We start from the raw sequence: 17,404 nt of genomic DNA on the forward strand, positions 1-17,404 counted from the left end.
GGATGATTTATAGGGAAGGAGGAAGGATGAGAAACACACAACTCTTTTTTTCCTCTTTTCCATTGAGCTGTGGGTTTCATCTCCCCCAATAACCATTTTCCCAGCCAGCCTGAGAAAGCACCAAGGTGTAAAACCATATTTATTTCTGTGTAAGTGTTAAAAACTAGACAAAAATCAGGCCTGGAATGCTCTGTGTGTCCTGGGAACTGCAGAAGTTCTATAAAGCAAAGGAAGGATTTTGGAATTGTTCCAACAGGAGGAGCCAGCTGCGATCCTATGAAACAAGGGCATAGAAAAGCCAGAGAGGTTGCATCCCTCCTCCTTTTTCCCTGCCCATAGGATTCCAGAGTGGTTTGGGTTGGAAGGGACCTTAAAACCCATCCCATTCCACCCCTGCCATGAACAGGAATACCTTCCACTGCATTTATATATATATATATAATGTTGCACTTACATATATAGATAGATAGAATATAGATGCAACATATATTTTATGAATGTTTTATATCTCCAAGTAAAATAAAACCATTTTTTATTCAATAATTTTTCTTCCACCTTCTGAGCTCAAACCCAAAGTCCTTGTGGTTCCTGTGGCTCCCTGGGCTAGTTTCCCCATCAGGATTGAAAGACAGAGTGTCCTTAGCAGCCCCTTCTCATCTTCTCAGAATTAATCCTGTTTGGTGTTTTTTAAATTAAAAATAAAAATCCAGGTGACTCCTATACTTTATTTTTTCATATTTTGGAATGAGATTGGATTGGACATGGAGGTATTTTTGTATTAATTAACATAACATGAATACTAAAATCTATTATTGGTAAAAATAATAGAAGTGACCTGGGGTTTCCCACCTTTATAGCATAAAATAGTTCTCAAAGTCACCTCATTTGGCAGAGAGCAGAGCAAGGAGAGAGCCCAGGCAGGCTGGAAAATGAGGAAAAGCCTCATTTTCCAGGTGATCCAAAAAATAGCCTTTGATTCTGTACCTGGACAGCTCTGGTTCATCAGCACTTGTACTGCAAATTAATTCCTCTGTGGTTTCAAATTCCCACAAATCCTCTGCCTTGCAAAGGACTGGGAATGGAAAATGGATCTGAATTTTCTGGTGGCATCAGGTCTAAGCATTGCACGAGCTAATTGCAGCTGCCGGTTCTATATTTAATATAATAATAATATTAATAATATATTAATATATGTTTAATATAATAATAATTGCTGCTGCTTTTTCCATATTTAATATTTGCAACAGTGAGGACATCCTCAAACACCAAATAAACTCCCTGCCTTCTTCCTCCTGTGAATTTCCTTCCTTGGACTTACTTGGAAGTGTAGAAAAGCAAGTGACTTCCCCAGGCTCTCTGTCCCTGACAGAATAGTAATTAAATTTTTTTAAAATAGCCTTTTTCATGAGAGACACAAAATTTAGGTGATCAAAAGCCGTGGTAATAAATAAGGGGACACACTGGGATTTATTCCCAGCACACTTTGTTTTGTGATATTGGAATTTATTCTCAAGAGTCTCCACCAAGTTGTTGGGTTTATTTTCACACTGATGCATGGTACAGATTAACATTAGGGAAACAGGAATTTCAAGTAAATTTAGAGTGCTAAATATTAATTTTTTTATTGTTTGATGTCTATATCTACCAAGAAACACTTGATTTTGCTGCTTGGAGCTGCTTTCTTGATTATTTTTATGGACAACCTAACATTAAAAATACAGACTGAAAGAGAACAGATGTGATCTGGAGAATCTGATGGGAATTTGCAAAGGCTTTGGTATGAAATAATTTGGGGGGCAGTGGTGGTGCTTGTCCATCACCACATGGACTGCTTTGGTGGAAAGCCAAGAAATCTGGATTCCCAGCAAAAGAAAGAGGGATAAATTCTCCACAAGTTTATCCTCAGTCCTCCCAAATTTCAATTATTTTTTGGTTTTAAGTTTTGGGAGATTCTGCTCAGATTTCACCTTGATTTTCATTAGGTCTTTGCTTCCTTTGTGCCACCTCCCTGCTCTCCTGGCTTGATTCAGATGGGATAATATCCAATATTTCATCCAAACAGTTAAACTGAAGCCATTTATTTAAAATGAGACTTTAAAAAAAAAAAAAAAATAGAAACCAAACCCTAATCCCAAACCAAAAGTGGTTTTATCACTTTTAGTTGGCCAAAAATGCAGAATTTCTTTGTGCTTTGAGCTGTAGTAAAACCAGGATAAGGCATAATGGGGCAGCAGTGATGGGGAAAAATGTCCCACTTTTCGGACATTGTTTAGGTCTTTGATGTGTTTCTCTGAAAATAAAATAGCAAACAAAACAAAGATGATAATCAGGAAGGTGAAACTCAGTGTGAAAAACCAGAGAGGAACTTTGCAAAAACAAAAGTTTTATGTGGGCTTGGAAATCCTTGGGGCTGTGGGGAATTAGAAACCACAAATCTAGCTTATATATATAAATAAGTTTAATGACAAAAACTTTGTCCAGAGATGGGGGGCCTCCCATTTGTTAGACTTTAAATCATTTGTGGTGGTGATGTTGGAAACCTCTCTGTCAACTGAAGACCAACCTGTTGGGATTGATTTCCTTAAGATCTGTGTATCCTTTTGAACTTGAGGCTCCCAATTTGATTTCTGGGGGTGCTGGGGATCCCATCCCTCCTGGTGTTTCCCTGGGGATCCCATCCCTCCTGGTGTTTCCCTGGGGATCCCATCCTTCCTGGTGTTTCCCTGGGGATCCCATCCTTCCTGGTGTTTATATGGGGATCCCATCCCATCCTTCCTGGTGTTTCCCTGGGGATCCCATCCCTCCTGGTGTTTCCCTGGGGATCCCATCCCTCCTGGTGTTTATATGGGGATCCCATCCCATCCCATCCCATCCCATCCCTCCTGGTGTTTCCCTTGTCCCTGAACTGAAGCAGAACAAAACAAGTGGACAAGAAACTGTTCAAGTTCAGGGTGTGTGGCCTGGGAAAAGCCCAGGGGAAAGTTTGGATAACACTCCCAGGAGCATGGTGGGATTATTGAGGTGTCTGAGGGCCTGGAGTTGGACTGAATCATCCTTGAGGGTCTCTTCCAACTCAGCACATTCCATGGTTCTACAAAGGTGCCATGTCTCATATCCATCCACATTCCTGCAGCAAAACAATATAAGAAGAGATCTGACACTAAATCCATTCTGACTGTGTGAGTGTTGCCTCCTAACCCTAAAGGCAGGCTGGGTTCCCTCTGGCAGAAGCCAAATTCCTACAAGGACAGCAGAACAGAAGCTGCCAGATGGCACCTCGTGCTCGACAGCAGGGCAAGCACCTCGCTGGAATATTGTTATGAGCAGCTGCTGGGGGAATTGAGCAGACTTGGAGGCCTGGGAGGTCAGCAGCGGGGTTTCTTTGAGAGGGTTGGCCAGGATGGGAAGGGTGGCTGCCTTCCAGCTGGCTTTGGGATAGGGAGCTGTCCCTCGGGATGGCTCAGGGTTCAGAAGTTGCCAGGGTTACCCCGAGAGCAAGCAAACAACTCCTGTCAGCCTCAGCTTGAAGTGCCAGGCTAAAAATAGGGGGCAGAGGCTTAAGGTGAGAAGCAAAGCTGTGAGCAGGGAAGCCAGGTCTGCTCATCCTCTGCAGGCATCCCAGCCCTGCACTTCCCAGCCAGAGCCAGCACAGGTGGGGTGACCTGGAGGAAAGGGGTCTGGGGAAATGGGATGTTAGCTGCAACATCTCCTGACCCCAGAGCAACACCCACATTTGGCTTTTCCCTAAAAAACCGTGGCATTTCAGAACAGCTTTTTTCACAGCAAGGCACGGAGTCAGGAAGCTGGACCATGACTGGAGAGGTGGGAGGAACGCCTGGGAGGCAGCGGGTGGGATTGCTGGCAGGGAGGTGGGACTCCAGCGGGGCTGTGGCCTGTGTGTGACCCCGGCCTGTCCTGCCGTGCCCAGGTGCAGCTGAAGAGCGAGGAGGCCAAGACGTTCGCCATGAAGATCCTGAAGAAGCGGCACATCGTGGACACGCGGCAGCAGGAGCACATCCGCTCCGAGAAGCAGATCATGCAGGGCGCCCATTCCGACTTCATTGTCAGGTACCACCCTGTGCCCCGGCGTGCCAGGGATCCCCCCAGGGACCAGCCAGCAGGGAAAAGCCTTCAGCCCACACCTGTGAGGGAAGGGAGGTGTGGGGCAGGAGGAAGCTGATGGGCAGAGCTCGCTGGTGCTGCCAGAACGTGCTTTTGGTGGGAAGGGACCTTAAATCCCACTCAGTGCCACCCCTGCCATGTCAGGGACACCTTCCACTATCCCAAGCTCCAAGCCGCATCCAACCTGGCCTTGGGCACTGCCAGGGATCCAGGGGCAGCCACAGCTGCTCTGGGCACCCTGTGCCAGGGCCTGCCCACCCTGCCAGGGAACAATTCCTTCCCAATATCCCATCCAGCCCTGCCCTCTGGCAGTGGGAATTCATTCCCTGTGTCCTCTGACCCAATTTCTTCTCCAGCTCTCTTGGAGCTCCTTTAGGCACTGGGCTCACCATCAAGAATTTTTACATACATATATGTATTTATCATGACTTGGCTTTAGCCATGCTCAAAGTTAATTTTCCTTTTCCTTCCCAATTGCGGAGTTTTCCTTCCCACCAAGGGAAGCTGGAAGAAGGCAGGACTTCATCCTTGGAAATGGCACAGTGCCATGACAATGAGCAGCTGGGCCCAGCATTTCTCTTCAGGGAATATTTGACAAGTCAAGTTCAGCATACCTGGGCTCCTCATAGGCAAACACAATACAGCCATCTCCCTGCCCCAAATCTAAGCACGTCTCTAGGGAATAAAAGGGGTACCAGGTTTTTTTGGCTCCACCCTAATAACAACATTCTGTCTCAAGCTGTGCCAAGGAAATATAGGTTGGATATTAGGAGAAAGTATTTTACAGAAAGGGTGATGAAGGTCAGGAATGGCTGCCCAGGGAGGTGGTGGAGTCACCATCCCTGGATGTGTTAAAAGCAGACTGGATGTGGCACTGGGGGCCAGGCTTTAGTTGAGGTGTTGGGGCTGGGTTGGACTCGATGATCTTGGAGGTCTCTTCCAACCCTGTGATTCTGTGAATTCCCTGGCTTTTCAAGGACTGTGAGGACATAGAGGGGGTTCTTTCAATGCTGTAGCTCAGGATGGAGCAGTGGGTGCTGAGGATCCCTGGAGCCACCTTGAAGGACATCCCAGCCAAGGCTGCCTCATCCCAACCTCAGAGATACCTGGAAAACGTCTCTGCCTTAGGAGATCAGCCCTGCTCCCAGAAATTGCTCAGGAGATGCAAACAAACCCAGGGTGACACCAAACCCTTGGGATGAATCCAAAGGGAAGCACGTGGCCAGGTGGGGCACTCAGGGGGTGTTTCCATCCCTGGGATTCCCCTGGAGCCAATGGCTTCTCCTGTGATTCATGGGTGACAACTGGAGCCTGACACTGCCCAGCTGCCATTCCCTTCAGGAGGTGCTCTTGGATCCAGAAACATTCCTGGTAACCCAGGCTGGAGCCAAATATTCCCTGAGGGCCATGGCAGCCTCTGGGTTTTGGGAAGGCTGAGCTGTTTTGGGATGAGAGGGGAAGTGCAGGGCCAGCCAAGCCACCACTCCCAGAAATACCCACTCCTAAATAGAGCCTGAGCCTCCAAACATTTCTGAATGGAGCCAGTGGTATTCATGGCTGATAAATGAAATTCCCACTCCTCATCCTTCAGCAGGGAGGCAGGACAAGGATGTTTTACCTGTACATCTTCCCCTTCCATATCCTGCAGTGTTTTCCACCTTTTGCAGCAACAACCATCCCTGAATTATATTTAATATCCCATGGAAACCCTGCTCTGGAAAGGTTTCCAAGACACAAAGTCCAACCTTTTGCTATTGCTAGAAAATATTTGATTTATCAAACTTGATTTCTGCTTTTCCCCTCTTCTCCTCTTGCCCATCCACAGGGATTTGAAGTTTTCCTATAGTATCTATCCTAAAATTATTTAACTTATTTATTGTTTATTCAATAACTTGTTTATTCCATTTCTTGGACCCTCTGGGATAATTTTTTGTGGGGGTGCAATGGGCAGAAATTTGAATATTTCAGTAGATTAATTCAGTTTTGAGCTGATAGGTGAAAAGTGGGTTTAAAAGAATCTCGGAGCAAGGACACAACATCTGGGATATTAGAAAGGGAAAGACAAAATTCCTGAAGAACTTGGTTGTTTTTTAATTCATTGTGTTTGTTAAAAAGTCTTTGAAGAATAATTGGGTTTGATTATTAAAATGAATTAAAGCAGGCAAAAGGAGCAGGAGAGGCCAAGTGTCACTAAATAAAATTGACTTTTACATAAACTAAAACTCAAACAGAACAAGATGCTCTGACTTGGATCAGGGGCCAAACAAGTGCAAATATTTCAAAGAATAAGAAAATAAATAAAGAAGTTATTCAAATATTGTGTCATTTAAACTTAGGAAATAATGTCCTTTCGTATGTCTAAACTTTATGCTTCCATGATAGCTGATAAATAATATTTGATTTTTTTTTTTTTAATCTGTGCATTTTAGGCCAGATTTAATGTCCATAAAATTTTCAGCAGGGCTGCCTTAATTAGGGAAAGTATTTTGGTAGTATTTAAATTACCAATTAAAACCATGAAATTACATTTTGGATTCTTGGAGTTTTCTATAAACTTTAATAGCAATTAAATGTGTATTAAGACAAATGATATTTTGTCCAAGTGCCAAGAAATAAGTGGGGGGATTTTTGTTAAAACCATCAATATTAGATTTATTTAATGGCCAGTTATAACTGACCATTGGTTTTATATAAATAAAAGTGGATGTCTTCCAAAGAAACCAAATCCTGCAGTGTCTTCCTGCTGATCCATCCCATAGCTCTGTCAAAATAATGACTGGGATTATCAGGGAGTTGCTGGAACCTCCAAAACCCACCTGGTTCCATTTCCATCGTGTGGCAGCAGCTCTTGAATTTTTCACTCCTGGAATTTTTAATTCCTGAATTTTTAACTCTTGGAAACTGCCAGGAATGCAGCAATTGCACCAGGAGTCACCCTCAGCAATCCTTCCTGCTGCAGAAATTGTTAAAATCATTATCAAAAAATTGCAAATTATTTGCAAAAATTAATTACTTAAATAATTACCAAAAAAAATTTTTAAAAAATTAAAATTACTGTTCAAACTATCTGCAAAGATATCCACACCCTGCTGGAAGCATGAGTGGATAAAGCCACACGTGGAACAGGAAGTACAAAAGCAGCTGAACATTAAAATCAAATAAAAAAAAAGAATCTCTGGGTTTTTTCACCATAGTTATTTAATATTATGAAACATATCTATAAACCAAATTAATGTAATATCATTAGAAAATTAATGTAATATCATTAGAAAACCCTGTTGAGCACAGAGCATGGATTTTAGAGCACAGTTCAGAACTCGAGGATGGGTTCACAAAGCCTGGCCCACCCCTTGAGGCAGTTTTTCCTCCACACTCCTTCCTGGGAGGAAAAGAGCATTTCAGCTTCTTTAAACTCTGTCAAACCAGCGAGTTTCGTGCTTTGCTAATGGATTTATTTGTGATTTTCTGCTTGCCACCCTCAGGCTCTACAGGACGTTCAAGGACAGCAAGTACCTGTACATGCTGATGGAGGCCTGCCTGGGGGGAGAGCTCTGGACAATTCTCAGGGACAGGTGAGCTGGGACTTGTCCTGCACAGTGAGATGTTTTAAATGGCAGAATTCCTGCTAGAAGGGTTGGAAGGGACTTAAATCCCACCCAGTGCCACCCCTGCCATGGCAGTGACACCTTCCACTGTCCCAGGCTGCTCCAAGCCCTGTCCAGCCTGGCCTTGGGCACTGCCAGGGATCCAGGGGCAGCCCCAGCTGCTCTGGGCACCCTGTGCCAGGGCCTGCCCACCCTACCAGGGAACAATTCCTAATTCCCAATATCCCATCCATCCCTGCCCTCTGGCAGTGGGAGCCATTCCCTGTGTCCTGTCCCTCCATCCCTTGTCCCCAGTCCCTCTCCAGCTCTCCTTGAGCCCCTTTGGGCTCTGAGCTCTCCCTGGAGCTTCTCCTCTCCAGGGGAGCACCCCCAGCTCTCCCAGCCTGGCTCCAGCCCTTGGAGCAGCTCCGTGACCTCCTCTGGACTCACTCCAGCAGCTCCAGCTCTTTTTGATGTCACAGTTTTAAAATCACAATTTCCCATCTCAGGGCTTTTCCCACCCCTGTGTTTGCAGCCCTCCCTCTCTGAGTGTGAATCTCAGCTTTCAGTTCTGCCACATGGACACTGCTAAATAATATCCATAAATATTTCCTGGGATTTATGGCCCAGCCAGGAGTGAGAGCAATGAGCAGGAGGAAATCAAGAGCTGTGAAGGATCTGTTGGCCCAGATATCCCATATTACATCAGGGCTGCTGATTCAAGTGGGAATCAGAATCCACACCTTGCCAGGAGCACTGATCCATCGGGATTCAGCAGTGACATGGGAAAAAATGAGTTAGGAAAGCATGCATGCCCAAAACCCCACAGTCCCTGCCTTGGACTGTTTGGGGTTGTTGGGTACACATGGGATGTGCCCACAGAGCAGGAAAAGATGCAGGGAATTGTAACTCTGGAATAGCCTCATCACTGGAACAGAAATATATTAAATTTGGAAAGATTGATCAGAAAGATTAAATTGTCTTTTAATTCCCCAGAACAATTTTTTCTTTAGTTCTTCCTTTTCCCAGCAGCCTTTTGCTAACTGAAACAGGAACAAGAGCAAAGTTAGAAGGTGCTGGGTGGGATTTTTCCTGATTTTTTTTTTTTTTTTTTTTTTTTTTTTTTTTTTTTTTTTTTGTCAGAGCCTGATAATTCTATCTTTAATTCTCCAGGATTTAAACTGAGGTTCTGCTGCCATCTAGCTTAGACACCCTCCTGGTCTCAGCCAGCCCCCAGCAGGAAGGGGGATGTGGTTTTCTTTAGAAAACTTCACAAACAAGGATCCAAAGGTGCAGTTTGGAATCTGCATTAACTCTTCAAGTCCCAGCAGCTTTGATTTTTCTGCCTTTTGTCTCAGTTAGGAACATTAATACAGAACTTATGTGCACACCTCAAAAGAGTTTTAACACTCAAAACCCAAAGTTGTGATTAGAAAAAAATACCTTTTTGCTTACAGGACAAGGATTTCAAAGTTTTATTTCTAAATTATAGAATAAACCTTAAAATAGTTTCAGATATTGGAGGCAAAGAGGCTTCTTGAAAAATGTAAATTTAATTCGATTGAGATATAAAAGTGAGTTTAGCACCAGGAACTTTCCCGGTGTTAAAAAGCTATTTTACTGCAGTGATAAAAGTTTTAACAGCAGAATGAATTCCATGGGGAGGGAAACCACTTCCCAGGGATTCATCTAATGGTTTTATCCCCTTTTCCCTCCCTCCTTCCCACAGGGGTTCATTCGAGGATTCCACCACCAGGTTTTACACGGCGTGCGTGGTGGAAGCCTTTGCCTACTTGCATTCCAAAGGGATCATTTATAGGGACCTCAAGCCAGAGAACCTCATCCTGGATCACCGAGGTTATGCCAAGCTGGTGAGTGCCAAAAAAAAAAATCCCCCCAACTCCCCCACAGGTCTGGGAGAGGCTGAGGAGCAAAGTCCCCCAGCAGGGTCCATCAGGGGATGCTGGGAGGAGATCAGGTGTTGTCATCACCACCGGGATGTTTTCCCAACTTCCAGCAGGGCTCAGGGGATGGCTGAGCTGAGAAATGCTGACTGTGAGTCTCAAACTGCACCAAGGGAAACAGAGGTTGGACATTTATGGGTATTCTCAGTTCAGTCAGAAAGAAAGGAGAGTTTCTGTCAGAACTCAGAATGTCCCTCAGACATTTTTGGAGGTTCCAGGCCCTGGTCAGAAGCATTTGAGACCCTGGCAGGCAGCTGGAAACAGCTGTGATTTTGGATTTGAACCATGGAATGATTTACCAACTTTGCAGGACAAACAAGAAGTCACGAAAGTTTAGATATTATAGTAGAAGTAGTTACAAAGCAGGAGGAAGAATTTTTGAGTGCTGTACAGGGTGTTTTAACACCTATACAGGGGGGTTTTTACTTTATACATAGATGTCAAAAGTTTTAAGATAAAAAAATTTTTAGCCAGTCCTGTTCTTCCTCTTTCTTCTTCCTTACCTCCATGTTTATAATAATATTAACACTTACAAAATTAGTTTAAAATTAAAAAACACCATTTAATATAAATCATAAATATTAAAAAACTATAAACATTTATCACATAATATACCATACAAAAAATAACAACAACCAAAAACAAAAATAAAAAAGTAAAAAAAAAAACAAAACACCAAAAAATGTCAAGTGTGTGTGTGCCTTTGCCTAAGCTACTAACCAAACTGCAATAACCAAAAAAGACAATCTTTTAGATAACTTACAATAAACTACTTTAAAACCAAACAACAAAAATCTACTAAGCCTTTTTTTAAAAGCACAAGTTAAAAGAAAAACTTTTCCACCACACAGAACCCCTAAACCAAGCCTAAATTCTGTCAAGTTTCTAACCAGGCTCTAGCCTGATTAGGAACTCTCCTTTCTCTCTGACTGAACTGAGACTACCCATAGATATTAGGAAAAAGTTTTTTACAGAAAGGGTGATGAAGTTCTGGAATGGCTGCCCAGGGAGGTGGTGGAGTCACCAATCCTGGATGTGTTAAAAACAGACTGGATGTGGCACTGGGTGCCAGGGTTTAGTTGAGGTGTTGGGGCTGGGTTGGACTCGATGATCTTGGAGGTCTCTTCCAACCCAACCCAGGGATTCTGGGATTCTGTGAATTCTGTGATTCTGGCTTGGGATTCAGGTCCATGCTCCTGGAATGCTGAGCAAAGAGCATCAGGAGAAAGCCACCCATCTGTCATGGGTAGAAAATGACCCGTTTGCCCCAGAACTCAGGAGAGGCATTCTGCTTTTTAGGGGTACCCCAAATGGACTGGTGAGAGCCTGGAGAGGGCCAGGAGAGACAAAATAGCTCCCTTGGTGGGAGGTGCTGCAGGATCTGGGCCCTTGGGAAGCCACCAGTGAAGGACAAGGAGCCCTAAAAGGAGCTGGTCCAGGAGGGGCTGATGGCTCCTGGCAGCCATGGGGTGCCAAGGGTTCCTGTGTCTTGGCCTGGGGGCTCTTTGGGGACAGTAACTCAGCCCATCCTCACTGCCTGGTGGCAGCCTGCACGTGTCACCTCCTGAGTGACATCGGGATTTACCCTCTGCAGTGTTTCCCTGAGCCTGGGGCTCCTCTGAGTTGCAGGGTGCTGGAGGAGGATGAGGTGCAGGACTGTCCTTCTCCTGACCCAGGACCATCTGGAACTGGGTCTGTGCTGGTCACACATGTCCCTGAGTGTCCCAGATCCCCTGTGGGCTGTGACCAGCCCCAGAGGACTCCACTTTCCAGGATAATCTGATTTTCCATGCTTGCCACTGCTGTGCTATAGGGCCACAAGGAGCCAAACACATCCCAACAGCCAAACTGGGAGGGCCCTTGTACTGCTTCACTCCTTGGGGTGGGAGAGGAAACCAAACTTGGCAGCAGGTGCCTAAATCACAGAATTCTAGAATGGTTTGGGTGGGAAGGAACCTTAAAACCCATCCCATTCCACCCCTGACATGCCAGGGACACCTTCCACTGTCCCAGGCTGCTCCAAGCCCCAAAAGTTCAACCTGGCCTTGTTATATCACTGTTACTTTCTTTAAAAATGTCACTTTTGCTTTTCAGGAATTTACCAGGTAATTTTCTCCTTGCTTTCATGGAATTTACCTCCTTTTATTTCTAGGCTATTAGCCCTATAGCCTTGTAGGAAATTCCCTCATTGAACACTGCCAGGGATCCAGGGGCAGCCACAGCTGCTCTGGGCACCCTGTGCCAGGGCCTGCCCACCCTGCCAGGGAACAATTCCTCCCCAATATCCCATCCATCCCTGCCCTCTCACGGCTTAAAGCCATTCCTTGCCCATGTTAATTTAAATTTAAAAGGAAAAAAAAGCAAAATAAACCAAATGAGCTGTGAGTGATAGCAAGTTCCAACCCCCAAGAAACCCTTGGTGCTGGTGTTTGCTTCCCTCATGGGAATTTTCCCAAGGATAAATCAGCAAAAAGGTCACTGTGTTTCTCTGGTCCTGGAATGACCCACGGTGCTTTAATTAGGAGAAAATTCCCATGAGGAATCCTCCTTTCTGCCTTGCTTCACTTCAAGAGGAGCAGAGCCCACGGCTGACATTCCCTCTGATGCCCTGCCCTGACTCTCTCCTGCCCCTTCCCCCAGGTCGATTTTGGCTTTGCAAAGAAAATAGGATTTGGAAAGAAAACATGGACTTTTTGTGGCACCCCGGAGTACGTAGCCCCCGAGATCATCCTGAACAAAGGTCATGACATTTCGGCAGACTACTGGTCCCTGGGAATCCTGATGTATGAGCTCCTGACTGGCAGGTATGGGCATCGAAATTCATCCCAAGATTTCTGCCCTTCTCACCCTGATGAGGCCAGGGCAGGGGCAGGGGACTCCACAGTGCCTTTTCCACTCAAATCATCCTTTTTTGGCTCTGAGTGGGCTGAATATGATGGGAAAAGAGGAAGAGTTTGGCCCTGAAGGGTCTGGAAATGGTGGGAAAAGGGAAAGGGTTTAGCCCTGAAGGGTCTGTAAATGGTGAGGAAAAGGGGAAGAGTTTGGCCCTGAAGGGTCTGGAAATGGTGGGAAAAGGGGAAGAGTTTGGCCCTGAAGGGTCTGTAAATGGTGGGGAAAAGGGAAGGGTTTAACCCTAAATAGTCTGGAAATGGTGGGAAAAGGGAAACTGTTTAGCCTGAATGGTCTGGAAATGATGGGAAAAGGGGAAGGGTTTGCACTCAGTTGGGGAGGTTCCTCACTGCTGGAAAGGAGGATGCAGATCAGGCACCATCCACCCCTTCCCGTATTTAATTTGGGATGTCCCTGCTGCTTTTGGCTTCCTGGAGCTCCCTCACCTCATTCCCCAGTGCTCACCCCCAGGAGCTGGGGAAGGATCCTTCCCCTGCACCTGCCCATCCTTCACACACAGCCCCCCATCCATGGAAAGCCAATCAATCCCCAATGGAATCAGGTGCCACCACACAAAGATAAGCCAGGGAATGCTGCTCAGAGCCTCCTGCCTTGGGCTGTTGGGATGCAGCTGCCATGGGAAGAAGAGCTTTAGCATGGAAAACTTCTTTTTGGTACTTCCCTGCAGCCAACATCCCTGAATTCCAGAGCTCCTTGAGAAATGGTTAGGATGATGGGAAGCAAAGCATTCCTGGTTGACATCTACCTTGTCTCATCTGGGTGTGTTTTATCAGAGTTCAAAACTGTTTTAAAGACCAATTTTTGTGAAAGACAAGTTTTTAATCTTTTTTTCCCTCCCTGTGCCCTCTGAAGTCCCCCTTTCTCAGGCCCAGACCCCATGAAGACCTATAACATCATATTAAGGGGAATAGACATGATTGAATTTCCAAAGAAGATTGCCAAAAATGCTGCTAACTTAATTAAAAAACTATGCAGGTAAGTGGATGTAAGAATAAAACAAAAAGCCTTGATGTTGTTTGCAAAGAAATGAGCTGGGCAGAGTGATTTAGGATTTGTTCTTCCTTTTACAGGGACAATCCATCAGAAAGATTAGGGAACTTGAAAAATGGAGTGAAAGATATCCAAAAGCACAAGTAAGTGTCTTCTCCAGCAGCCATGAGCTCCAGTCCCAGAAAGTGGCATTTTAAACAGTTCAGTTTTCTCCTAAGAAACACTTCCTATCCATAATGTAAATTCATCCTCTCTTTTGGTCCCATGGGAGGGGTTGCATGATGTCTTAGGAGTTTACTGGGATAAGAACAGGCGAGTGTGAATAGTTCCATTCCAGGAACAATTTCTCTCATCCATCTGTGCTGGAACATCTCTTCTCCCAGCCCCAAAGCAGCAGGAATGGATTGGATGGATATTTTTTTTAGGAAGGCTCAGGGATCATCCACCCACCTTGATCAGATCTGAGGAAAACCACAAGTGGGACATCCTTGAGCATGAAGTTGGGAGTTAACCCAATTCCATAGGGAAAAAAGGTCTCCTGTGGGATGGATCCAGCCTCTGGAAGGGAAGGAGCAGCTTCCAGGACACCTGCAGCAAGGAATGGTTCCCATCTGAGTGGTGGCAAGTTCCACCTGTTTGGTGTCACCACGGGGTCACTGCACACACTTCCTTTTTGGTCCCCAGAAAAGATGACAGGAAAAATTCCAAAGGGATTTGAAGGCAAAGTCTGTGGGAGATGAAACCTGTTGTTTAAGCAATTTTCTTTTCTTTGTGTGCTACACCTGTCTAACTCTTGTATTCTTCCCCCCCTTCAGATGGTTTGAAGGCTTTAACTGGGAAGGGTTACGGAAAGGGACACTGACACCTCCCATCATCCCAAGTGTAAGTTTTCCTATCACTATTTTCTCCTCCATGGGCAATTCCTGTGATGCTGTGAGCTCTGGGCAGTGGTACATTGGGTTAAGTGGGAATAATGTGCTTTATTTCTCCTGGAGATGCTTGAAAAAGTCACTTCAGGCACATTCCCAGCTAAGCTTCCTCTCCAGATAGGCTCTTCCCTGTAAAGGCAATGTGAGGAGGGCACAGCCATGGAGAACTCCCCTTTGTAGCAGGTTATTGAGGCAGGATCACTCACTCCAGCACATTTTCCCCTCTCTCATCTGCTCCACTTGTTTCTGCATCTCCTTTTCCCATTTCCATGGAAAGCTTCCCCTTCCACCCCTTCTCTCAGCTGCGTCCTCTTCCCTTCTCCTTTATTCTCATTTCCTTTGGAAAGGCAAGTGGGATTTGGATGCCATCTTCCTTTTCTTTCACATTAACCTTCCCTTCTGTGCTGTCCTTTGTGCCCGTGCCCCTCTTGGCCCTGCATCCATGTCCTCCATGAAAAGCTGTTGATGTTTAACCGGGAGCGGGCGCGGAGGGACAGCCCCGCTCATTTTCCTTTGCAGCAAAGCCCTTCCTTTGATGTCTTTGTGAGCTCCCTGCCCTCAAAGCCCCTCTGCAAAGGGAAACCAAACAGGATTAGCTGACAGAAATTACCTCGGCCCCTTCTGTCCGGCAGCCTCCCCTCCTTGTTCCAGCTTAATCCCTCGGGATCACTGGGAGAATGCCATTAATGGGGGTTTAATTGCACCCCATTGCTCCATCCTGCAGCTCCTGCAGCAGGGGCAGGCCCAGCTCTGGGGCTGAATCTGCCATCCCAAAGTTTGCTTAGGGAAAGAGCAGGAGCCTTTCCCGACCCCCTTTTTGTCCTGTGGGATGCAGGAGCTCCTGGAGTCAGTGGGGAAAGCAGGACTTGGCAAATCTCTCCCATAATAACTCAGAAATGTTTTGGAGATCAAAGCTGGGTTTGGTTGGGTTGGTTTTTTTTTTTTTTTTTCTCTTAAGCTCAAGCTACAATTCTGGGATGGTTTGGGTTGGAAGGGACCTTTGACCTCACAAGTTCCATCACCTTCTGTGACATCTTCCACTATCTTCCACTTCCACTCTCCCAGATTGCTCCGTGCCCTGTCCAACCTGGCCTTGGCCTATTTTTAATGCTATTCATTCATCAGCAGGATCACATTTCAAGCCAGGCAATAAAGTCAAGTTTGCTCCTTTACATCCAATTCCTAAAGCAATTCCTGCTTTGGGAATGCAGGATGTCCATGTCACCTGAAAAAAAAAAAACCCAGGATGTCTTCCTAACTGGTTTTGATGGATTTTTAGTTTAGTAGGAGCATTTCCAATACTGCTGTTACCCCACATAGCAAGGAATAGATGGGAACATCCTTCCCTCTTCCAGGCTGGCCCTAATCCTGGTTCAGCCCAGCTCATCCTTTCCCTGAGCTCTTGGGAGTAGCAGCTCCTCCAGACCTATTCCTGAGATCCTCTCCAAACCCATGAACTGTGAATTTTGTCAACCCCAGAGCTGTCAATCCTGTTCCAGCTTGTGGTTTTTTTGTTTTGTTTTTTTTTTTTTTTGCAAAGTCTCAAGTGCCACTCTGAGAAGGGACCCAAATTACAGCTCTGGTGGAAGACATCCATTTCTCCTTCAGTCCACCTCTCCTTGTTAGTTGGGAAAGAGCCAGCAGGACCAAACATACTGATTACTCCCTTTTCCTTTGAAAAAAAAAAAAAAAAAGGCTTTTCCCAGCTCTTTAACTCTCATTTCTTATGTGGCTCTGCCAGGGAGGCAATCAAAGAGCTCTTATTCCATGGGATTTTTGGAAAGATCCCAATTTACAACCTGCTGCTAGGACACTGCTGAGCCTTGATACCACAGCTGGAATTTGTGATTTTACCTCTCCTGAAGAGCTCAGGACTCTTCCAAAGATGAGCTGAGCAAGCAAAGGATGAAGCAGCCCCAACAGAGTCATCAGATCCAGATAATCCAAAAAAATTAAAACCACTAATATTGTGTAGGGTAGGGCTTTTTTTTTCCAAAATCAATCAGGTATTCCATAATCCTGATTTCCCCCAAAATGTGTTCAGCAGCAGGAAAATGCTGATGCAGTTGGGCATCCACATTAAATATGGAGCTGGAGTTGGATCTCCTGTCTTTTCCCAAGGGCTGCAGCAGCATCCAACATCAAATGGAAAAATCTCAGGAAGGTTAACAAAGCCAAGTGAGTTGGGGCAACCCTGAGATCAATTCAGGCTAGATACTGGGAAAAAAATATTCCTGGGAGGGTGGGCAGGCCCTGGCACAGGGTGCCCAGAGCAGCTGTGGCTGCCCCTGGATCCCTGGCAGTGCCCAAGGCCAGGCTGGACAGGGCTTGGAGCAGCCTGGGACAGTGGAAGGTGTGGCAGAGTGGCACTGGATGGCCTTTAAGGTCCCTTCCCACCCAAACCACTCCAGAATTCTGGGATTTAATGACTGTCAGTTGGCCCCTGGATCAGGCTCTTTCCTAATGAAATTACTAAAAAAAGCATCAAGCTCTGGGTAAAGCTTAAAGTATTAAATTTCTAGTAAGACTCTCATTGTTTTGGGCTGGAGAGTTGCTGGTTTCCTCTTAAATTGTTTATTTTTTTTTTTATTGTCTTGACTTTATCAAGTCCTCGCTGTAAGGCAGTTTCCTTCGCTATCACAAAGCAGGAAAACCATAAATTCTATAGCCAGGGTAGATTTCAAATGTTATGATTTCCTAAAAAGAAATGAGCTTGGCCTTCCTCCTGAGACGATGGGTTTCTCTGGAAGGATCCTGAGGTTGAGCAATGTCAGGAAAGTTCAAGGCAGGGGGGCTCAGCATCCTGGAGTCCTGGATGGGAAATCCTGGGCTCCGAGAAGGCTTTTCCCAAGCCTGTTGTGATAACCTTGTGGCAAGGAGTAGGAAAACTCAGGAGAGTAGGGGA

The 17,404-nt window shown here is 45.5% G+C and overlaps 1 protein-coding gene across 2 annotated transcripts in view; it reads left to right on the forward strand.

Annotated features, from left to right (window-relative positions):
* Positions 1 to 17,404, forward strand: part of PRKG1 (protein kinase cGMP-dependent 1) — a 380,420-nt gene that overhangs the window by 358,966 nt on the left and 4,050 nt on the right. For both annotated transcript variants that reach the window (XM_021537071.2, XM_021537070.2), the window contains exons 11-17: positions 3,929 to 4,068; positions 7,605 to 7,694; positions 9,436 to 9,577; positions 12,311 to 12,474; positions 13,433 to 13,555; positions 13,651 to 13,713; positions 14,386 to 14,452. In XM_021537071.2, the coding sequence (XP_021392746.1) occupies positions 3,929 to 4,068; positions 7,605 to 7,694; positions 9,436 to 9,577; positions 12,311 to 12,474; positions 13,433 to 13,555; positions 13,651 to 13,713; positions 14,386 to 14,452 (789 nt within the window). The remainder of the gene's footprint in view (positions 1 to 3,928; positions 4,069 to 7,604; positions 7,695 to 9,435; positions 9,578 to 12,310; positions 12,475 to 13,432; positions 13,556 to 13,650; positions 13,714 to 14,385; positions 14,453 to 17,404) is intronic.

Source organism: Lonchura striata, chromosome 7 (assembly GCF_046129695.1).
Source record: "Lonchura striata isolate bLonStr1 chromosome 7, bLonStr1.mat, whole genome shotgun sequence".
NCBI lineage: Eukaryota > Metazoa > Chordata > Aves > Passeriformes > Estrildidae > Lonchura > Lonchura striata.